At 37.4% G+C, this 24,897-nt stretch overlaps 1 protein-coding gene across 1 annotated transcript; it reads left to right on the top strand.

The window, feature by feature from the left end:
• The first annotated feature begins 3,790 nt into the window (after window positions 1–3,790).
• CCBL2 (cysteine conjugate-beta lyase 2) lies at window positions 3,791–24,392 on the top strand. The gene is given in 14 exon segments (XM_009884724.1): window positions 3,791–3,889; window positions 7,092–7,150; window positions 8,779–8,923; window positions 11,945–12,094; window positions 13,366–13,452; window positions 14,860–14,913; window positions 14,916–14,978; window positions 15,068–15,188; window positions 19,175–19,251; window positions 20,145–20,234; window positions 20,867–21,053; window positions 22,123–22,196; window positions 22,637–22,723; window positions 24,108–24,392. Coding segments are annotated over 14 exon segments (1,356 nt in total). The 3' UTR covers window positions 24,171–24,392.
• The last annotated feature ends 505 nt before the right edge of the window (window positions 24,393–24,897 follow it).

Genomic DNA, 24,897 nt, shown 5'->3' with positions numbered 1-24,897 from the left:
GCCCTCCGCCGAACGCGGGGCCTGTCGGTGAGGGCGGGGGTGGGGGTTTGCTAATGCCCGGCGGTTTCTGGCCTTTTGCCGTCCGTGCTGCAAACGCGGGGTGCTTTAGGGTGGAAAATGTGCGTGGGTGGAGGGCGTCGGTGAAAAGCCGAAGTGCAGTACAAAGTGGCTAAATGGCGAAGCTGCTATATGAGAGGGGGAAAAAAGTAAGAACCCCGCCCCAACCTCATTCCTCTCCTCATTCTGTATCGTAAAATTTATTTCTTCCCGCTCAGTTTTCTCTATTCCGTGTAGCTTATGGAAGAAGAAAAGACACAATGTTGACTGCTACGACAAACCCTTCACATACAGCAGTTTCGAAGTTCAGTGCCCTTAATAAGAATACCCAACTTCCCGAGTCCAGCAATTTAGCAACAGTTTTCTTGGCTTGATGTGTCATTACTTTTAGATGGTAGGAAAAAAAGTTTTGGAGGGGCCTCGTTAAGATGGCACCCTTTCATTTTTTAAAGCTTTCATCCTCTAGACACCTATGAAGAGACAGTCTTCCAAGGCTCTACAAAGTTTGGCTGAGATGTAACATTTTCCAGGTTTGCATATCCAGCAGATATTAAACACAACACAAATATAACAGGGTTTATGTTTACATTATTGTGGTGGCTGATGGGCTTGTTGTGTTTCTCGTAACGGGTGTCGCTAATGCTGCACAGTAAAATGAGACTACTTGTTACATGGAAAAAATGCATCAGTTTAAGGGCTCTGACCGTAAATCTTGCAAGCTCAAAGACATTGTTTTTATAGAGGTGGTATAACTGAAGCTCAAAAATGAAGGGACAGCAGCATTTGGCCTCTAGTTTCAAAGGAAAAAAAAAATCAATTCATTACAAACATAACTTTTCACAAAATACCTAGGCGGTACAGCAGCGTCTGAGGTCAGGGTACTGTACAACAATGGGCTGGGCAGCTGTGAAGGGAGCAGAAGAGCCTGCAACTCTGAGGTTGTGTTTATGCTGCAGTGGTTATAAAGCACAGCATGAGCTGAATGATTCTTAGTACACAGATGTATTCACAGAGTTCCCATAACAAAGTCTAATGTAAATCACCAAATCTGAGTTTAAACCAGATTAGCAACCAGAATGTGTATCCCTCCCAGCCCCACTAAAAAACATTTACTGTGTTTTCCTCAGTATGTATAAGACATCTCATTGATGTCTTATACATACTTGGTTGTTGTGAAAACACATACAGAGGTAATAATTAGGCGTGCACTCATCCTAAAAGTAACAGTAAATAATTCTCTTGAGCCTGTGAGATGTATTTACATGTCATATACAATTATAGTGGGAATGTGTGTTTGGGAAAAAAAAAAGAGTAGGTCTTGCTTTTTTTTTAGATCAGTGAGGGAGAGTTATATTAAGGAGACCTTTGCCTTTACTTCCTAGAGTGGCTTAAATTGAAGTATTCAGTATTGCAGAAGAGAGAAGAGGTATTTTTAGAAAGAAAAAAAAGTCATAAAAGTATTTTATAGGAGACTTTCCCACTTAGTAGCCAGTAGCCTTGTCTCTGAGTGTTCTTGAGTCTGAACAAATTCTGTTCAGCATTTGCTGGGAAAGTGTCACAAAGATTGAAATGTAGTGGGACAAATGTTACATGCTGGTGTCTTTACTTTTCTTACTGAGGCTGTTCAACAAAGTATTGTTTCCATTATGTTCCTCATAAAATTTTCACAATTTCTACATTTTTGTGGTATTAAGGGTGGATATGATTTTTTACTTCAGGTATTTCAGGTACTTGCAGAGATTGACCACGCCACAGTGATACAGGTCTGCTGCTCCTCATGCTATGTTGTGGTTTTGTATGATTGCCTTGTGTCAAATAATGGGTTGTCAAATACCACACTGTCTTTCAGTGCAGCATGACACTAATGCTAGAAATATTTACAACTGCTAATATTTTTTCTTACAAAAGTTGCAGTCTAGTTTTGCATGTAAGGTTTGCAAGTTTTTTATTTCATTTTGCTACTCCTCAATACAAAATTAAACAGGCAAAGATATGCATGTTTGTCATTCTGTGCTAACTACTGCAAATATTCTCAGCGTGCTGCAAGAGTAATCGTCTCTGGTCTGACCCTGGGAGAATAGCACTATTGTTATAGTCACATTTTAAGATAGTATCAGTATGTTACATAAGCAGTTTTTGTAAGCATACACAAGGAAAGAAATAGAGGCCCTCTATGGCCTTCTTGATTTCACGTAGTTATTATCACAGTTTATGTCAAATATGCTAAGTGCTGTTATTAAAAGTAACTTAAAATGTATTTACAGGTGTTTTTAAACAGATGTATTTCTTTTGTGTCTTTCAGAGTATCTGCTGACTAGTGTCAAAGATTTAATTGCTGTTTACTTTTGCTAGTCCTCAGGCCAGCAGAGTTGAGGAAATTTGCCAGTGTTTCTTCCTGTAGAGGAAGCATCAATGAATTGTGTACTTGCAGATTGCTACATGCGATGGGATTACATGGGTATTATTGAGGTCTAATTGAGTTAGCTACAACTCAGTACTATGTGAGAAAGACCCTAATTTCAGAATTGAGACTGAGTTTGTAGCACTGGGAGAAAGGCAAAATCAACATACTTTGGAAACTCATTTAATGAGGCATCCTTAAAAGGGAGCATTGGTTGACCTTTTCTATTAGTTGACATTGAAAGTGTAAAGACCACTTTCTTGCTGGACTAAATCCTTTCTTCTTAATGAAAAAAATCATATTTTACTTTGATATTGAATTACCTTCTCTACTTCTATCTGCAAAGCTTGCATGGTGTTGTTTTAACAGGCAATGACATTCCTTTGTTTCTAATACAAATAGTATATTTTTTTCTTTCTTTTTTTGTTTTCTTCCCCTTTTCAGGTAGCAAAGTCTGGGGGCAAGCAGGGGTTATCTATTCTTTAATGAATAAACTATGGAAGAGAAAGTTAATAATTACACTGTTGTGGCTGTGTTTCTGACATAGGTCTACGGGTTACATGTTTTTCTCTTGTACATTCCAGTCATTTTGACAATGTCATCAAATGTATATGTTTAAAAATACATTCTGGAAGTAGTTGCCTGAAGTGTCAGCTCTTACTCCTTTTTTATATTTATTGATTAACAGGGCACATTTTCTCTAGTCAGTGAATGATCTGTTACTTCACACAGAATGTTCTTTCTATCTGACTGTTTTCTGCTGTGGTAGATACTTGATGTTTGCCAAGTCACTGTGGCAAAACTTAGTGCAGTTATATAAAGTGCGTAGGCCTGCCTCTCCAGTGTGACTGGTGATCTTAATTATCTCAGTTCAGAACACCTGATTTGAAACACTTGAAAATGGCGACCAGTTTTAAAGCTGTGTGACTTTTTAAAAATTGGGCTCTTTTTCTATTCTGTCTAAATTGGCAATTGTAGTAGCAATTTTTATTACACAAACACATTTTCACAACAATTCTAACAGAGACTTTGAACCTTGAATTGCATTAAGTCTTAATTGTCATTTAAGGAGAAGATCAGTGCTGTGAAATAGAGGAAACTTCCTTTCTAGATGACATTCAGGAACACTTTGCAGCCCTGTCAGTTAAAAAGTTTCATTCTCTATGCTTACAAATGTGATAAGGTAATAATTTACTAGAACTTATTTCAATGAAACAAAATCACTGAAGGGAAGAGAAGGGGATTTTATCTCTTAAAATTGCTTAGTGATGTGTAGAAACTCATTCCTGGAATCTGTAAGTTTTTTTCAGGTCACTTATTTATTATGCAGGCATGCTTTTTGCTTCACGAAGCTTCTGTTGCCTTGGCATTAGAACATACCAACTACGAACAGATTTGCTTTCCAGATCCATCAAACTTTCAGCCTCTGCAGTAAGTATTCCTTCAGCTTCATAGATAAAACTATTTTGTGCAATATTTTAGAGACGCGCTAATTTTGGAATGTTGCCAATATATATATGCATTAGCTGTGTTTTCTTTATTTCTTGTTACATTGATCCAAACATTTGATATCAAGAACAAAATAAGATATTTTAATCAGTCAGATATTTAACCACACTAGCATAACAGAATTTGGTGATTATTGCTTTGTATATCCTTTTCAGTCTTTAAAGTCACATCTAGCACATATCAGGCCCGAAGGATTGCCTAGTTGTTAGGGCACTACAGCCTCAGAGACAGGAGACAGGTTCAATCCCAGCTTTATGACAGACTTTTGGTAAGACAATTAATTTCTTTGTATCTCAGTTTTCCTTTAACGAAATAAGAACAGTGGTGCTTCTTGATACTGCAATAACAATGTACCTCAAACTTAATTTTATGCAGAATTGTCTTAATTTCCCAGCTTAACTGCTTATAAGATTGTGTAACTTCATTTTAAGTCTTCCAGTTTTGTTGAGAGAAAACAGAGCTTTGCAACACAGTAGGTGGTTGGAGGTCACACTCTTCATTGCATATAGAACACTGGAATGTAACTTGTGTTCCCAGGTCATAACAGGAGTTCATGTAGTCAGCAACTTGGGTCAGCCACGTTGCACATGTCAGATCCTTCAAAACAGATGTTCAAACCATTATACTGGACAGCTGTAGCATATTTTGCCCATATGAGAAGTTTCTTTTAGTGTGCAAGCCACTTTGAAGGTCAGCTTTTGTGTGAGTCAGTTTTTCACATGCTGTAGGTATTTGCATTCTATTTAATGGAGTTGATTATTCTAACTAAACGTGCTGAAATCTAATCCTGGTTGGGGTTTTTTTTTTGCATTTTCTTAAGATCTTGGCTTCAGTCGTAGCTTTTGACACTGAATTCCATAATTTAATTATGCACCATGTAAAAGTATTTGCTTCTATCATTATTAAACATATTGCCATTCAATTTAATCACAAGTTTCTTTGTATTAGAAAGAAAGATAAATATGAGCAGCACCTGACTTTCTATCAGGTGCTTTCCTTGGTGGAAAGTGTTAGTGAAAGCAGGAGGTGAGTTACGAGTTTGATGAGGACATAACTCTCCTGTTTAACTCTGATCTTAAACTCGTAAAAATCCTAGCCCTGCATCTACAAATGGCTTGAAGATTATCAAGGCGTGACATAATTGGGCTAAACCAAAAAAGAATCTTAAGAATTCTCATGACTTTTTGGAAGAAAGAGTGCTACTTAAGGTATCACTTTAAAATATCAGTTAATTGGTTGGCTTTCTCAAAGTAATAAGGTGGACCTGAACCCCACTGTAAGCTGAATCTCTGAAAACCTAGAGCAGGTCCAGCTATTCTGTTTTAAAACTAATTTCAAGGCACAAGAAAATATAAATAGGAAGACTTGAATCATTAAATATTTAAACTTAAAATAGTATGAGAGCTGTAAGATGAAGTCTTATTTTGTCTGCCAATACATTTTTAGCTAAGGAAGATTACTTAATGTAGTTAAGAGTTACATTACAGTTAATTATAGAACTCCTGCAGTTGATAAGACTTTAGCTTTTAGCACATTGAAACAATTTCAAGAAGAGCTCATCAATGGAACAAATTTACCCATGGCAGCATACAGAATTCTCGTTATCAACTGGAAAGATTCAAGGTGAGACTTGTATGAGTAGTCTAGCATGTGAAAAAAAGATGTCTACTGGGGGCTCAGTCTAAGTAGTACGTGTGTTATTTGTATTTATATAATACAGCCAAACATTAATCATATTTACCAAGACATACACTGTAAAATTGGATTAATCTTCTAAACTATATGTGTGGTTTTAAATAGATGCAGTACAGATTACCTAGTCAGAAGTCCCTCTTAACTCCCTCTTGTTCTGTGTCAAGAAGTACAACTTCACCTGTCTAGTTATCTTAATGGTTTTCTTCCTAAGGACAAATAAAAGGTGTCCTGTGCTCAATTCCTCTGGTGTTTCTCATGTCATGTCTCATAGATGAGGTCAGAATCAGATCTGTAGAGAAGACACAGGAGCAGTGAAGTACCTGTTTAGTTTTATAGCTTCCCATTCTTCAAATCGTTATGTATATGGTGGCTTCATGACTGTAAACAGGTTGAGTACAAATATGTGCCTGCATAATATTTCTACTGTGAGTCATTCCCATTGATTCAAAGTTGAAACTTGGAGTATAATGGTAATGCAGACATTTTCTTCTCAGAATATGGTAGCTAGAGTATGGTTCTTGAATCTTTCAGACAATAACAAAGGCTAGCAGTGGTAAAAGTCACTAAAATCAGTAGTCTGACTCCAAGAAACATGAGTGTCTGGACTACTGAGGGACTATGTAATTCCTATGTAATTTTTTTCAAGTATCAAGCTGGTTTGCAAAGATAGAAATGAGCTTGCACTTTTTTTTGTCTGCACGTAGAAATAAATCTGTTTTGTTCCTTAACTTTCGTCTCTCTTTTTAGCTTAAAAATACCACAACTGTCAATAAGGTTTTTCTCTGCCTTTATGGACACTACTCATCGAAAGTCTATTTTAAAGCAGTTTTCTAAGACCTTAATTGAAGGTCTGAATATACAGCAAAAACATGTTCTAATGTGGTTTTGTTGTGCTGTAAATAAATACTTTAAAGTTTTAAAAGTCTGAATGAAAATAGGAAATGTCTTTGTGATTTTCCTCTTACCTGTCAATTTTAACAAATAAAATTACTTCAAAAATGTGCACTTTCCAAACAGCAGGATTGAGCAGGAATTTGGCTAGAAATAACACAGTCTTTAAGTTGTTAGTGTATCATAGAAAAGAAAAATAATGCGTGTACCCTGTTTTTTTTCTTTTTAGGTCATCTTTTAAAGCTGTTGAGCTAAATTACGCGCCTGCTCCATCCTTGCTGAAAGTTCAGTGGCTTTAGATAGATAATGATGAATGAGAATTTGGGACATTTTTATGTATTTTCTTGGTAGTCTGAATTCAAGCTATTATAGAAGCTTTCATGAAAGAACATGTCTATAATTTTGTGTAACTACTGAATTCAGCTGGCAACGGTACATTTGAAAAAGCACGAAGGAGGGTTTGTCATGCAGAATCCAACAATATAGTACTTTGTCTTTCTTAACAAAAACCTTCTGTCTGTATATTTTGAACTTGCAGACAATGGCCTTCAGACACCAAAACACAAGACGAATTGAAGGCCTTGATAGCAATGTGTGGTAAGTAAAAGAAAAATATCTGCAAATTTCAGAAAATGTCATTGGCCTATACATTTTCTTTTCAAATTGATAATTAATTAGAAGCAGTGTACCACATTCTGTTAAAGGTGTGAATTAATTCTTATTCTTGGGGTTTAATTATTAGACTTGGGCTTCTCTTCATCTAGTAAACCACACAAGACAAGTATAACTCTTGGGCATGGCATTATAGCTGACTTTCAAACTTACATGTTAATTTTTCTGAGTAATGTATTTCAATTACACTTGATTTGTATTTGCCAAATGAATGAGATTTCCTTTTAAAGCTGTGTGAGCTTGCACTGGCAGGCTGCAGGAAAAAATGTAAAGCCATGGGTGAAACGCAAAGAGTAAATTTATTTTCATTACCTCGCCAACCTGGGCATCCCTGAAGCAGTACCTGGGCAGAGGCACACAGGCAGGAACGCAGACACCGCGGAGCTCGGTCCATGCTAGAGGATTACCAAACCTGCTGGTTTTGCCTGTTTATCAAGGATTCATAGAGGCATATGTTTACCACTGTGCTTTCATCTTTCCCATAGCAGGGCAGGAATCTCGAGCATGTTAGCTAGCGTGCCTCTAAGTCTATCACAGGCCCGTGTTATCTAAACACAGATGTCTACTTGTCCAACACACAAGGCTACACAACAATTAGTATGAGAAATGTGTTTTTGACACCCCAGCTGCAAAGTAACTTGAGTGTGTTTGCTCCTCGCCAATCTTCCGTTATTTTCCTGCAAAAGCCATTATATTTGTCTTTATAATTCAGCTCATTGTCTTTAATACACTTTTCCCTAGGTATAAAGCAATATTGCCATCACTGGTAAATATGGGATTTTGTTAGTTGTTGAGAACACTATTTTGGGCTTACATTAGTTGTATGTATGTGTGTGTATATATATACACAAGGTGTCTTGGTCATCCAGCCTCAAAGTCATTTTTAAGCAATTTGTATTCATTTCTGACAGATCTGTGATGCTATATGGGGTTTTATTTTTGTTTGGTGTTGTGGGTTTTTTTTCAAATCTTGTTAATATTTGGGTAGGGAGGAAAAAGTAAAATGCAAAGCTTACCTGTGAAGAGAGGAAAAAAAAAAATTGTTCAAGAATCCTAATGTTCATATCTGACAGGCTACTAGGAACAGTTAGTGAACTGCCTGAAACAGTCTGTTGCCTAAAATTACAAAAAGAAAAAAATAGTACTTTGAGGTGACTGGATAGTTTAAGTGACACCTTCACTTGACAGAATCTGGCCTTTAAATCATTTAACGTGCCTGTTATAATTAGGTCTACTTCATTTTGCAAAGAAGGTAGTGTTCCATTTCTGCCCATATCCAGAGTTACTGCATGTTTGTGCACGTGCACATCTGAGCACAGTTCCGCTGGCAGAAAAGTTACTCTGTGGATGCAGAAAGTCAACCTTTTATTGGGTTCCCTCTGACTCCTGTGGTTATTTACCATTGTCCCAGCCCCCACCTCTCCACGTGAACACTCTGTTTCCACTGCTGTGAACCTGTCCAAGTGAAATGCTTTTTTTTTGCCTTTTAATGCTAATGAAGGAAAAGATAATTTTATCTGGTCTGTTAACTTTAAGATGTTTTTTCCCTTTAGGGTTGAATTTACAAAGGTGGCAGCAGACCCCTCAATTGTTAATCTTGGTCAAGGCCTTCCTGATATATCCCCTCCCAGCTATGTTAAAGAAGAGCTGGCAAAGACAGCGGCAGTTGACAGACTGAACCAGTACACACGAGGCTTTGTAAGTACTGTGGAACCTGAGGCCCCAAGTTCAGTGGAGAGCGTGCCACAGGGGAAAAAAAGAATTGACTTTGCTTTAAATTGGTTTCACCTGTAGGTAGTACTGTTATGTCCCAAATTAAGTTGATCTAGTAGCCTTATCTGTTACTAATGAACGTCCCCTGTGTAGGCTTCTTCAAGGCAGAATCCTTCAGCAAGAGCAAAATGGTAGAGTACATCTGGGATAGATTGTCTTTGAAGAGTCAATTCACAGTTTAAAGAGCATAAATTATACATTTGTCTCTGATTTTGGTCAGCATAAACATGAATCAGATAAGATAATGGTAGAGTGAGAAAGAAATAGTTGATACCACTTGAGATGGCACCTCTAGGTTCAAGAAAAGATTCACCTATAACATTCAGTAGATTTCAGTGGAGATTAGGAAGTGATGAAAACAGTACGGTTTTGCCCCTGGAGGATAGTTACTACCTGTTCTGTAAGTTGGCTCATAGAGTTTACGTCTTGAGCTGCATGTGAGTGAGTGGCATTTATCATTGTCCAAGGCAGGATATTCAAGTGGACTATTACTGTTTTAGTATGACCACTTCCTTGTTTGATTTTTATTTTGTGGTAAAGATAAACTATGTTGCCCAATTGAGAATCATGTGTCAGGATTGCTACAAGACCCCAAGGAGTCTAATATTTTTCTAGATGACCGTGTTATCCAACAGTGATAGAAAAACATTGTATAGACTGGTAGGCCTGCAGTTGTGTTGGTAGTTGTGGCATCATTGTGTATATATTCCAGCAAAACTTTTTTCCAGTTCTCTGAGAATCTGTATGCGTTAGAACTGACAGAAGGTAGCAGTGGCCAGTAGCTCCCTAAAGGAGAAGCTATCACAGTGAGCAGGGTGGAGGCATTGCCAGCCAGGGCCCAGTCCCACAGTAGCTGAGCAAGGCAGGCCCAGAGATGGTGGCTGAGGTCAGCCCAGATCACCAGGCAAGCTTGTGGTGGTGAGGTGGGCCTGAGGTCAAGCCAGGAAGTCAATCCAAGTGTCAGGCCTGGCAATGCTAACCATGGTTAGACATTACCCAGTGATCACTGGGCAGGTCCAGGGTGACAAGGCAGGTCTAAGGTCAAGCCACAGAATCAATCTACAGGTAGGGGCTGGGTTCAACAGGGTCTACAGCCAGGTATAGGCATCACTGTAACTGAATTGTAGACCAGGAACCCTACTGGATAGCACTTAAAAGGAGCCCCTGGACCAGGGGCACGGCTCTGGGTAAAGGCCCCACGTAAGGCTGGTCAGGGCCATTAAGGTCTATTAGGGCACTTGAGGCTCTTATGAGAACAGAAAGGGGGAAAAACAAGATCCCCAGTTAATGTAGTCTCATTACCATCCCTCTTTGCGTCATTTTGTTTAATCACCTTTAGCTGTGTGCAAACAGTCTCTGCAAGTACAAGATACATACATATAAACTCTCTTTATCTATATAAACTTGAAAGTATAAGGCAATTATTTAGTGTCAGACACACACAAAAGATGGCTGGGATTTAGTGAACTTCTGGGCTAAGCGTTAGTGTGTTCATCACCCGTGATAAGGTACCTGAAAACTCTGCGCTCACCGGGCAGACAAGGTTTTGGAGGAGCCTTGGCACAAGGGGAAACGTTACAGAGAGAATGGGCTACAGTTTACTTTTCAGCAAATATTCAGAGAGTGATTCTCTAAACCAATTTGCAAATCAAGCAGCAATATAATTTTCTTAATGCATGCAATTATTTAATAATTATTTCTGTCACTTTGTTCTTTATTTCCAAATAGTTTGATAATTTCCATGATAATTATGAACGTTTGCAGGTATTTTATACCGTAGATAGCAATTAATGAGGAATTTTAACCAATATTCCTATCTTCAGCCTTCGCACTTCCTCTGCAAACTTCTGCACTTGTAGGGTTTTTGAGCACAAGTATTTGTGGTAGCAAGTATGGGAGGGATGAGTATGAATGATGCACATCCATCTGATAATTGAGACATTGTCTCAGCGCTCTGCAGCGCTTGGACCTCTCATTGACTGTAGGGCTATGGCCTGTAGAGTGACCTAATGTGACTTGGGTGGTGCAGCATTCCTGTGTAGCTGACACAGTCATGACAAGAAATAGCTGTCATTTGAATCAACAATGACTTGTAAGCCTTAATTTATGGTAATGTTCTTGTTTACAAAAGGGTTCGTGATTTTATGCCTTGTGTGTAGATGTACAATGTTCAATATTTTAGAGAAGGGGTTTTCTTATATAGCTGCATTTTCTCACTGAACTGTTCTATATTTTTACCAGGTATCCAAAAAGAAAAAGATTTTCACAGCAGGAAATCTGTAATCTTCTTGAGTAAACAGAATTGTATATCATCTTTGTCGCATACTTCTTTTCTTGTTCTTGGCACATTTTGAGAAGAGTATGTTAACCACCATGTCCCTGTAGGGGACACAAATAGTGAATGATGCTCTGAGATTTGGGATATGACTGTAGGAATCATTGTTCTGATCACAATTGCTGTTTATCAGCAGTACATGAGCAGAGTAAAAAGATTTCCCTTGCACCAAATAACCTTTAGTTGAAAGGTAAGGAAAGAAACAGAAGGAGCTTCAGATGGAAATATGGGCAGGTGGGAGACAGACTCTAAAGGAGGTGAGGATGAATTGGTGACAGAGTATTCCCTACCTTCCTCTAGTCTTTTGTCCCAGTTCTCCTGTAGGTTACCTGGAGCTATCCTGAGATGTGATAATAAGATAGAAATTAAAAAGCATCAGATATACAAAAAGAATTTCCTAGTAAATACAAATAAATTGGAACCACTTTTCTTCCCTAATGTGCAAAAACTTTAAACAATGCTACCTGTTAACAGCCATTAACACTGAGGGCTCATCTGTATTTTTGTATTTCAAAATGTATTGTTTTGGTATTGTGGAAACGAATCCCAAGCATAGGCTTTGGTGTGTTCCTGACAATGTACAACCAGTTGCATTTGTTTGCTTAAAACAGGGACATCCATCGCTGGTGAAAGCTTTGTCTCAAGTGTATGAGAGAGTTTGTGGAAGGAAGATTGATCCTCTCACAGATATCCTGGTGACCGTGGGAGCTTATGGATCTCTCTTTAGTACAATACAGGCATTAATTGAAGAGGGAGACGAAGTAAGTTTTTATTTGAAATACTCGTGTATACTTACTGAAATGAGAATTTTCCTGGTTTTTATTCATCCGCTTTTAAATATAAGTTAATGTTGGGCGTTCCTTCTGATCTCCATTAATTTGATTTGTTACAGTTGCACATCTGACTTACAGTTTCAGAAGCTGTGATCGGGAGACTATCCTTTGGATGTCTTCCTATCATTCACCAACTTACAAACCCCTTTCTTTCATACTTATGGTACCTGTAGCAGTTTCTTTATCACTGGTACTGTTAGGTGACACAATGCACACTGTTTTCTTATGAGAAAACTTGTGGGCTGTTGTCTGCAACAGAATACTAAGGGTGGTGTGAAGTATTGTTGGTTGGTTATCAAAGCAAAGGTGTATCAAGTTCTGTTTTGGACCAGTGCATGGTAGCAGCATAGGTACCAGAAAAGCAAAAAAGTCGTTTAAGGAGAGGACTGTTAATTTACTGTACTAGCGGTGATGGTTCATCCCTTCATTACTGATGTCTGCCTTTTTGACAATGATATTAAGTTGTTTTGGGGGATACAAGTTGTTTTGTACAGATACAATACAGATTGTATCTGTAGTGGACAAGAACTTTTTGTGTTGTCATGCATTTTGCTTTCAGTGTTTTGTTGGTTTTGCTTGTATAATGTATTCTCATTTGTATCTTTTCTTCCTTTTCTGTTGCTCTGATATTCACTTCTGTTATTTTTTAGTAACAGTTCTCTGCTATCAGCCTTTAGGGTTTTTTTTCTTTGTTTTCCTATTATCTAGCCTCTATGCAATTTTCCTTGAATTTGTCCTCTTTTTCTACCTGAAAATTCTTTTCTGATAAAATTTGAGGACTGAAGCCATTTTTCTGGGATTTCTAGATACTTAGAAATCATGGAATTTCATGGTCAGAATGAGGGCAGCTGTACTGTGGTTCAACAATTTGCTGTTGCTGTCTTCCATGTTTGCATCTTTGTGTTGCACTTTCAAATCTCTGTGCAGGACCCAAACATTCTTAATATTATATCTTAATAGTTGTAGTGGGTAACTATAGAAGAACAGCCTGTGTGTGTTGTCAAAATGAGTAGCGCTTATCATACTTAGACTGAGGGCATTGTTATGTGATGTTCTAAAAGGAGAAACATTCCGCAATGTTAGATCAGGATGGAGTGCCAGAAACATTATCAAGTTACACCACCAAAGTAAATCTGGAAATATGTTGGTATCGTGCATGGTAAATTCTCTGTTTCTGATACTGATGATTGTAATTTCAGGTAATAATAATAGAGCCATTTTATGACTGTTATGAACCAATGGTAAAGATGGCGGGTGCAAAGCCTGTTTTTATCCCACTGAGATATGTGAGTAGCTTTTTAAAAATTATTTATCATATAAAGTTTCTCATTCATACTCCGTATAGTTTGATGAATACCTAGGTGATGCTTTTCGGTGTAGTTTTTTGTCATATTCAATTTTGTGAAAATGAGATAGATTGCTATAGTGTAAGTCTGAGGCAATGACACTCCAAAGCAGATAGAATGTTTTATTACTGTTGGAGACGGTGGGACAATGTTTCTCATTTACTTTGGTTTGTGCATTCTGAAAGCCGATCAGAATTGCTTTTTTGGATGTCATCAGAGAATGTTTTCAGTGCAAATAAGGAAAAAAGGATCACATATCAGTGCCATTTCTCTATCTGCTGGTTTTCAAAAGATTTGGTTTCTGATCCTTCAACAACTCCTACGATCACAGAATGTAATTTCTTTTCCAAAATCTGCTTACTACATAAAGAGCGATCATGCAGTAGATGTATTTGCTATACATATGAGAATTACTGTTTCCTTTATTGGTAAAAAGGAATAATTTTGGTATGGGTTAATTTTCAAATTGGTACTGCTGGCCTTATGCTGGCAGCTTGCAAGGATTGTTCTAGATGCAAAGTGTTGATCCTGTTACTGTTGTTGCCTTGGGTAACTGGCAGCCTTGCATGGGGAGGGCTGAGGGGCTCTTTAGGCAGGACTGTTGCATGAATTCCTGGAAATCAGAACAACACAGAGGGACAAAACCTTCAGGACTGCAGTGGCAGTAGGTGAGACTGTTCCTCTGGGTGCCCTCCTTCTAGGGACGTTTTGAACGATGGGGTTCCTCCAAGTATTTTCTGTTTCACGCCCTTGTTTTTTTGTCTGGCCCTCTCCCAGTAATGTGTGGGTGTCAGAAAGTTAGTGTGGCCATGCTCCTTGTTCTCTGTAGCAACTGCTGCAAACTTCTGTTGTCCTTGTGCAACTCCAGAACCTCAGCTGTGCAGGTTTTTAACTGTTTGGCCTCTTTCATATGGACAAGGAGGAGGAAAAAATCTTGTATCTCCCCAGAGGTGATCAGTCTTTCCAGCCAAGCGTGCACACACTTGTTCTAGTGTCTGGGAAGGCCACAAACTCTCCAGTCATGTGACCGGGCTTCCTGCATTGCACACTGATATAATCAGCATGTGTGCAACCAGATCCTGGAAACCAGTTCCTGGGGAGGCTTTAAGACAGACAGTGGCTGGGAGAGGACAGCCACTGTCATAATAATTTATTTTGCTTTTAGGCTCCCTGCCTGTTCCTAGAAGTGCCTTCTCCCAGGAGAGCAGGACAGATTGGATAGGTTGTCAAGTATGGTTATGAAAGTGTCTGAGGGTGGTAAGTTGGGCATTTCTGTTTAGGCTGTAATATGTTGTATTCAAGTAATGCATAAATTTATTTGGTTGCTTTTTGTTTGTTTTTTTTTAGAAAAATAATGGAAACTCTGCATCTAGTGCTGATTGGGTCTTAGATCCTGACTTGCAAATAAATTTAATTCCAAAACAAAAGCAATTATTCTGAATACCCCGCACAACCCTATAGGCAAGGTAAGAGTCCTGCTTTAACACTACTGTAATTTCAGAGTATTCCTTAATACTGTGATTAATACATTGTCCCTTTCTTTCTTGTATACCAGGTGTTTACCAGAGAAGAGCTCCAAGTAATAGCTGATCTCTGTATTAAACATGATAGCCTGTGCATCAGCGATGAGGTGTATGAATGGCTGGTGTATAAAGGAAATAAACACATTAAAATAGGTACTGAGTTTTTGTGGCATTTTAGAAGTGGTTGTGGAGCGATGTCATAAATGTGCCTCTCAGAGATAATGGTTGCTGGAAGGAGTTCAAACTCCATGCATTGATTATTTTACAATGTTTAGACTGTAAGTAGGAGACCCCCTCCCTTTTCTGAAAAATATTTCAAAGAATATTTTCCAAATAGAATTTCCAAAAGCTATTAAGTGACTTTGGAGAAGTTACCCATAGAAACCAGTGGAACCGATGCTCATAAATCATTGACGATGATCTGAATATCCCATCCTTACTCAGTTACTTTGTTGGCCATGACAAGCATAACTGCTGTTCATGTATGTATATTGGACTGTGCTTTGTTAAAGAACTAACAGAAGGAACCAGGATTAAAATTTCCTTCTCAAAGCATTGTAGAGATAACCAATGTGGGAAATGCATAATAAGGAACGCAATTATTTTTTCTCCACCACTTAAGAAAAAAAATGTATAAAGGTTAGTGCGGAGATAGTGCATGAACACTGTCCCTCCAAAGTGCAGAGACAGTGTTACATAATGGACATCGAATTCAGTGAAGTAAGTTGCTGCACAGGCTGTGTGAAAGCATGCTGAAGTCATCAGGCAGTATTGATAACGGGGTAAAGCACTATTGCAAGAACAAACCAGAAAACTAAATATGATGTTATGTCCTTGTCCCTCTTGTTTTACTTCTTGATCCAAGTTTCACTGAGGTTAGTGGAATCACTCCCACTGTCTCAGAACAAGTGAATCTAGTGCAGGTTACTGAACTCCTTCCCCACTCCTATAATACTACAGCTAAGCATTTATGTAAAGGTTTCTAGTGTGGTGGTCTTGGTTTGGATCTGCTTGTATATTTGACCTGGCTTAAGTCCAAAACTTCATTCTTACATGTACAGACATTTTGTTTCTGATGGTAGCATCTTGCATGAACTATCTGTCATGATGTACTTATTGTCTTAATGAAGGCACATTTCAGTTGTGTGCAATAGAGACATCTAGTTGAGATTAAACAATGAAATCAAGAGACAAATATAACTTAGACATGAAAAAGCTTAGCTTTTTTCCTGGTTTTATCACCGGTTGAATGCTGAGTAACTTTGCTTCTATGCTTCAATTCCATATATGAAGAGTGGCAATAAAAGAAACTTTCCATTAGCGGGGGCTACATCATTGTAAAAACTGAATCCTGTAAATCGTAAAAAGGAAATTATATCTGAATGACCTTGCCATACTTATTAGCTCAGCTACACTGTTGCTGATTGTACAGCTGCAATACAGTGATTGTATTTGCTATGCACAGGCTATGAGCCTGTTTCAAAAGCGGCCTAATTTCGTGGCTGTTGTGGTGCCTTGATAATGATACCGGTCTCCAAGACCTTCAGACATGGAAGAAGGGGAACATTCTGGGTATGTTCAGATAGTAATCTGAGTCAGTGCATCCTAACGAGCTACCACAGTAACTCATTATGTGTGGCTTATCACATCCCAATTGCAAAGTAAAATGAGTTAAAGCTTTCTTCATGTGCTTAGCAGGTGGTTCATGCAAATAGCTCTCCTCAGAACCAAAATCTCTGTGGGTGGTGTAAGGTAATCCACTTTCCTTTGCAATGGCAGCAGGTCCGAACACTCATGTTGTCAGTTACACTTTGTCTTAGCAGACAGGTGGTGAATTCTTAAGATACAGTGACTCTATTGTTCATTTGTATCAGTATTGTCATTTTGATGCTTCAAACGAAAACATTTCCAGTTGAACAAAAGGCATTCTGTAGTTTAGCATAAAATGTAAAAATACCATGTAATGATAATGCGAGTTAAAGCCTGGACAGATAGTCAGCTAGGTTTAGGAACATATTCTTGAACAGATTTCATGATGCCATCTTGAACTTTAGTGCTAAAATGACTCTAAAACCTTCAGGGTAACACTGTAAGCAATAACGTTATTTCAGTAAAAGAAACAAGATCTGCTCTTTTTAACTTAATTTTCTTAGATTATTTTTTTTAATCTACAAAAGATAATACAAGAAAAAATGAATGTGCTATTTCACTATTTAGAAACTGTTGCATTTGCATATTAACTGCTACATATTCCGTCAAATGCAGTGACACTTTTTTTGGTAAAAGATGCAAAATGGATATTGCATCAATTTACAGGGTCTGATGGTGGTTCCTTAATACAATTTAACAGGGGTTACTAGCCACAGATCGTAAAACCAGTACTGTCTTTGTGCTGTCGCTGAAGCAGTTTTCTGTAGTGTAGGGCACTTCATCATGTTTCTCATCATTATCTGACTTCCGTAAAAATGTGGACCTCCTCTAAGTAATGATTAGGGTTGCACTGGCAGAGATAGAGATTGCATCTCATAACTGAGGATTCTGACAAGCCTCTCAACAAACTGGGTGCCGTCCCAGGTAACAGGCTTATTATATGTCTTAGTTTGCACTTCATTAGTTTTTAAATTGTAGTCAGTCTTGGTTATGGTGTCATATAATGATGTTGCCATATAGCATGGAAGAATTTCCCTCTCTACTTAAAACTTGCCGCTTGTAGAGGCAATAGAGCTGCTTCTTCCCCTGTGCCCTTTTGCTGCTGTTATTGTTTGAAATACTGTTACATTCTGTCTCCAAGGTCGAATTCCTATGACTGTGTAGCAAAACAGTCTCGCTAGAGGGCATTAGCTTTGAAATTCAATTCTTTTTGCGGCCTGAGAGCACTATTGGTTGCCTTTAGGAAGTATCTATACTCTTGACCTAGCTAGCTAGAAGGTGCATCTGTTCAAACTGCCTTTTTGCTTTCAAGGTCACAGCACAGTTGGGTGAATGTGGGTGGGCTAATAGGAATATGAGTTTCTTTCCTGCTCTTTTGTTTCTTTTCTTGGCAAGTGTTCTCAAAAAATACAATACACGTTTTCAAATAACTGCAAAGACTTATACCATGTCTAATGCAGATAACTGCTGCAAAAACTTCATTATGAAATTCAGTGGTTTTATTTGGAAAATCTTTGTTCGTTCGTCTCCCTAGAGAGGGGATTTAACAATTGACAGATTCATTGGTAGTGGTTCTAGCGTACAAATGAGGTGGGGCCGGATGTTGTTGACCGCTCTAATTGCAGTAGCGGTATGACCTTGTCTAACTTTGTCTCTCAGACTTTAGTGTGTCTTGATTTATCTGTTTCTGTTGAAAATGAATTAAATTGGAGTCCAAATAGAGCTCCCCTGAAGCAGCGTACAGAAAAAAATGTGCAGACTACAGGAAGAGAGCTTTGGTCTGTCGTCACCTTGGAAAGGAAACAAAGGATTTTGGTCTCCTACCAGATACAAACACAGAGACAGAGATAGGCCTCTATGCATCCCTTAATCCTTGCAGACATGCTTAGCTAGCTTCTATTGCCCGTCAGTCCCAGGCCTGTTCAAATTATATAACAAAATGTAATTTATTTACTCACTTTGCCGTTTTTTTGATTCTTGTGGTGTTCAGTTCTGGGTTACAAATCTTAGTAATTCTTTTATTTTTCTGATGTCTGAGACAGCCAGTGACACTGAACTGGAAAATTCTATTAAAAAGGCTTGCAGTGCCTGAGTGAATGTTGAATATGGTGCTATTATCAGGCACCAGAAATAATGCTGTCTTGAGATGAATGGGTAGCCACTTCTTAGATCATATGTTATGAATAATTATGCATTTTAGCTGAGGATAACTAACATGTAGTTTTCACAAACTATGCCTCTCGTTTTCTGCCTCTTCTTTCTCCTTTCATTAATCCTTACCTTCTTTTCATGCCAAAAAGCATTAGCCCATATATCCTTTCTCATTTGTTACAACTGCTATAATTTTAGAATATTCTCAATGCTTGCTTAATATGCTGCAGTGATATATCAACATACAGCTCTGAGCTAGGGGCAGTACAGGTTTTCTAACTACATGGAATATTTGAGTGCACCTGTACCCAATTCATTTAATTTTATTTTATATACAGCTACGTTGCCAGGTATGTGGGAAAGAACAATAACTATAGGAAGTGCTGGAAAAACATATAGTGTGACTGGCTGGAAGGTAAGAAGAATCAATATAAAAGAGTTCAGTTATATAGTGTAACAATGCATTTATTACACTTAAAAAGTCTCTGTTTTTATGACCTGTCTTTTGAAAGCTTCTGGCAAATCTCCATGCCTCCAAAACATGAAGATAGCATTCAGTTGGAGCAATTACCTATCTTGAACATCCGTGTTTTAATTCTCTTCTTGTGTCTCAACTAATAAGCTCTTGTGAGAAAACAATACTAAAAAAAATAAACACAGTATGATTTGTTCAAAACCAGTCAATATTCTTGGAGAAAACATGGATATTATCATACTTTAACTTGCCAGTTTAATGGTGATATTTTCAGATTGTGGTAATGTTATGTTGTGGAATCACTTATATTTCTGTAAAATATTTAATGATAATATTTTGCTTGACTTTAAAATACATATCAGAAAGTAAACAAACATTTAACCATTTAGCAACTAAATTCTTTCTTCTTTGAACCTGTGTTCAAACTGAACCATGACATACATGATTCAGTAGTGAGCTTTTGTTTTATGCTCAAACCACCTTTGACACAGGAGCTTATGAGATGGAAAATTCTAAAACAATTAGGAATAATATTCCTAATAAATGCTCACTCTGGTTTCTAACCTTTGTTATATGAATGGTTAAAAGTTTGCTCAGTACTCTATGAGAGACAGGGAGAAGTGAAACTATAACTGTTGTCTCAAATTTCGGATTTTAAGGGCATCATTCAGCAAACTTCATGTAAACCAGCTCTTTTCTGAATTCTTTATCAAAACCAATTCACTACCAGTTATTAAAATAGAAAAACTTGAGACATTGCCTGATTTCAATTATTTGTTAATTTTTAGTAACACCATTGCTGTAAGTATAACATGCATGCTTTCTTCCCTTAGCTTGGTTGGTCTATTGGCCCCCAGAACCTGATTAAGCATTTGCAAGTTGTTCACCAAAATACACTGTATACTTGTCCAACTCCGTTACAGGTGGGTACAGATGGGGCAGAGGAGGTTATTTTCTGGTGTAGCAAAACTGTAGGACTCGTAATAAAACAATAATCACAACAATGAATTTTTAAGTGTCAAAATATATCTTCTGGAGTGCAAGAAGAGGAGACAAATTTGATCAGCTCACCAGACATTAAAAAAAAATTAATCAGTCTTGCAGATTCTTTTTTCTTTCACCTACAAACTGCTGCTTCTTGCATAAAACATGACAATCTTAGTGGTTTCCTAGCAAATACAAATAAAAGTTGTTGCAATAAGGTCTTGTTTTACTGAGCATTATCTCTAACTACTAGTTTCTAGTATTCTATGATACGTTATTATCAATAATGTAAACTTAGCTTCAATTCAGATTATAAACCCTTGTGTCAAGGACTGTGACTTCTGTATAAGATTAGTGCTTAGCAAATGATTGGGTGCTTTGGGTGTCACCACAGCACAAAGTAACAAACAAATTACACTCTTGGATGTAGCTTGTATAATGTGTATATGCTAATTTGCTTAGTGAGGGCCAGAATTGAAGAAAAATCCACGTGATTTCAGTAGGAAGTATGTGAATGTCTGTGAGTTTACTGAGTGTCAGTGAGTACTTTGAACATTGATTATGTTTCCAGGAGGCTTTGGCACAAGCATTTTGGATAGACTATAAACGCATGGATGACCCAGACTGCTATTTTTACTCGCTGTCTCGAGAGCTGGAAAGCAAGCGTGATCGGATGGCTCAGCTACTTCAAGAAGCTGGACTAAAGCCTGTCATACCAGACGGAGGATACTTTATGATTGTTGATGTTTCTACATTAAGTTAGTATGAAGTTTATTAAAAAGGGTGTGGAAAGCAAATATAGTTAAGCTGAAAATGCAACTTTCATTTTAAACTATATTCTCACTTCATGTTTGTATAATGTTGCCAGAAGTACTAATTGGGACTGAAATTTTCTCTTTGAGCTTCGCCTGGGAGATGGATTTTATAAGCTTCAGCAAAGCCTTTGTTTGTGATCCTAACTACTGTCTGTGTTTTGCAAAGCTTTGTCAAGGTTTTAGGGAGGATAAAGGAGGTGGATAAAAATTTCTATCTTCAGAAGGTCTACGATTATGAAAAAGTTTGAGTGCCAAGCACCTGGCTTAATATCCTGATTTCGTACTTTCCCCCTTCTGTTTTTTTGGTTTTGGTTTCTTTTTGGTTTGGGTTTTTTTGTGGGTTGTTTTTTTTTTTTTTTTTTGTGGTTCATTTATTTTTCTTAATCTGAAGTTATACCCTGAAGGCTCTTTGAGGCATTCTGATTTCTAAACACTGTAAAATGCTACCAAAATTTACAAAACCTTTTGGAAATTCAGGTTTTGGTAGCTTTGGAAGAAGAATTCCCCCAGGGAAACATTTTTTAGTTCCACACTTTTCACTAACTTGTCCTAATAGCACTTGTCATAAACACAGAAATGTTTAAACACAGCTGAACTTCACAGTGCTACCATGTGTCAGAAAGTTTTAGATACCCCAGTTTCACAGATGAGAAAACTGCAGATGCAGTGATTATTGCTGTCCGTGCAATTAATACACTCTTCGGTACTCTCCACAGTCCTGATCTCTCAATAAGCCAGACTTGAAGACTTCTTGGAGTAGTACATAGCTTTCTTCCAAGCTATGTGTCTGAATTTGCTTTGAATGCAAAGCAAGTGCTCAGGTCAAAATGGAAAGGTTCAATCTGTTGACCTCTTTTAATTGTTACAGTGTATTTTAAAAATTGTATTTTAAAATGAAAGCATACATCTTTATTTTTAAGTATTAACTATAATAAAGTGCTGTTAATGAATGCCTTCTCAATAGAGTCTAAGAAATCTTACAACAAGTTTGTTTTAAATTTAATTTTTTTAGATGTGGATCTCTCTGATGTAGATGAGAAACAACCTTATGATTATAAATTTGTCAAATGGATGATAAGGTCTAAGGTAAGGTGTCTTAGTCATACTCTTGTTTTAGAAATGCTTTTCTATTGAAAGCAAAAGCAGTACAATTGTACTTATTAAATAATGTAGTAGAGATATTCCATTCAAAATATTATTTGGTGTTTATAGTAGCTGAGATAATGATGTGGCCAAAATATTGCTAAATATGCTGAAAACGTACCCTGTAGTTTTGTGTTATGTCACAGCACTTTTCTTTCAGCATGCTTAAATTCTAGTTGTACAAAAATACCTTTGAAATGTTTTGCCTAAGAAAAGTAATTTGAATGTTGTTAGCTAGTGCGTACAAAACCAAACCTTGTCTTTCCCTCACATGTTGGGAGGGAGAGTTCTAGAAATGGAATAGTAAGATCATCATGGTTAAAACAGACTTTTTTTAGTACGTATATAAAATAAGCACATAATATTTCTGGTTTATGTTTCAGAAGCTGTCAGCAATTCCTCTTTCAGCATTCTGTGGTCCTGAGACAAAAAGGCAGTTTGAAAAATATATTCGTTTTTGCTTCATTAAGGTAAATTTGTGTCCTGGGAAGACTTAAGATTCCTAAAAAGCAGCGCAGTACAAAAATCTTCAAGAAACAGATTGTTAGTTTTGCCCAGGATCTCCTGAGTTGGATGGCTTTAGGAATAGAAAGTTAGCTTGGTGTAAAATTTAGCACAAAGTAGCTTCAATTGTCTTTTTGATGAGCGACATTGAACCGTAAATGGGGGTGGCATGGCTGAGAAGGGCAACTGGCAAAACCAGCTGTGTGGATAGGCCTTTTTTAGCTTACTCTATTGATTTTTAAAAACATTCTTGACCAGTGGTGACAGTGAAAATGAATGACACAGGTACACTATCAATTAAGGTGAATTCTGTAATTCAGACCAGAGAATAATTGTATAGCAGAGTGGTACACCCCATGCCCATTGAGTTTCCAACAACAAAAACAGTGAAGAGATCACCTTCAAGTTTAGCTCAGTTGTGTGAAAGTACATAGGGTTTCACACAAGCTCCAGATTACAAAAGAAAACAAAGACACAGGAAGTTATTTTACATGTTTTTTGTGAATTGGCTGACTTTTGCCATTTTGTGAGCACCCCCTTTGCCATATTCTTCCTCCTGTTGAAATTGTTCTTGAAAAGACGGAAATACTTTTGGGACAGGTACATAAGCTTTGATAAGCCTGCAGCCCTAAGATGTTTCCTGATTGTTCTATAACAGAGGCAGCATAATGGAACATGTGCAGCTCATTAACTGTTCTAGTATAAAGATCAGAGTCTTGGCTTGAACCAGTAATGAAGGGGAGTTTCTGCTTCTGTTACTTAGCTCTTTTGATGAGGTATAAAGACTATGATATAAACTGAGCCAGTAACAACGAGGATGAAACTTGCTGTTTGTAGATGTGGCTTGCCCAGGATGAACAGCACAAATCACACCAAGTTAAAGACTACTTATGTGACTCACCAGGTTGTAGCCAAGCCACACAACTGGCCTGTGGATAGACTACCCGTATTTAGAGGGATTATCTTCAAGTACTTCATGGCATAACTTGGTTGCGTGGAGATTTAAAAATCACAGCTGTACACATAAAGATGAGGTAACCATGCTAGTATGTCTCCAATATATAGCTGCCAAGTACATCATATAAGAAGTATTGCTTTCATTAAATTTGGTAGTATGAACTGAGAAAATATGTTATCTTTTAAATATACCTCATAAATATTTGCAAGGAATCAGCATTGAATTCTTTGTGTGGTCTAGATTTGTAGCTATAACTGTTAATGAAAAATGGAGATATTTACAGGACGCAAGTGAAACTGCCAAATATTGATTTGGGATGATGTAATCATGACTGCTGCTCTCTTTTCAAGAACTCCATACTTGCAGTAATAGTGATATTCCTTGTTTTGCAGAAAGACAGCACACTAGATGCAGCTGAAGCAGTCCTGAAGAACTGGAATAAACAGACAGCCTGATTTCTCTTATTAACCCTTCCATCTGGTATAATTATCTAATAGTAGGGGGGTTTTATTGCAAATTTAAGAACAAATTACTTAATACAGTAGAGAATGATTATGACATTGTAAATAACTTTGTGCTGCCACCTGCTGAGAAGTTAAAATAATGATTTACTGACATACGTGTAATGCAACTCAGAGGTTTCAGTCTTTTCAAAATAATTTACTTTTTTTCCTAAAAAAAATATAAAATTTTTTGGATTAATTTCTTTTACTGAAAGACAAAAATTTGTAGGACTCTGTGTAAAATAAATAGATGATAGAGGTATTTTAGAACTTACACAAAAAAAGTGGGTGGTGGTTTTGGTATGAGATAGTATAGGAACTATGGGTGACACTTAAACATCGTGGTTTGTGAAAACCAGTAGCCTGCAGTGGAGGAAAATTAAGGTATGCCTCATATTAGATAATTGCAGTGCCTTTCTACATACAGTACCTACCCTGTCCATGCACAAATTGCATCAGTTTAAATAAAGTGATTGAGTTAAATCAATACAGTGTTTATACTACAGGCAAGATTGAAAAGTGCTAAGTTGCATAATTACTATTATATGTTCTCACAATAGTCATGTGCACTGTTCTGAAAGTATTCAGTCCTCAATAAAATTATAGAAGTGGCCTCTAGAGAAGGAATTCTATTTACTCGTGTCTGCCTATTTATTTATTTATTACATGGATGAATCTA

Source organism: Charadrius vociferus, unplaced genomic scaffold (genome assembly GCF_000708025.1).
Source record: "Charadrius vociferus isolate BGI_N301 unplaced genomic scaffold, ASM70802v2 scaffold163, whole genome shotgun sequence".
Taxonomy (NCBI): Eukaryota; Metazoa; Chordata; class Aves; order Charadriiformes; family Charadriidae; genus Charadrius; species Charadrius vociferus.
The sequence above is the reverse complement of the archived record's forward strand: the minus strand, read 5'-3'. Positions and strand labels throughout refer to the sequence as shown.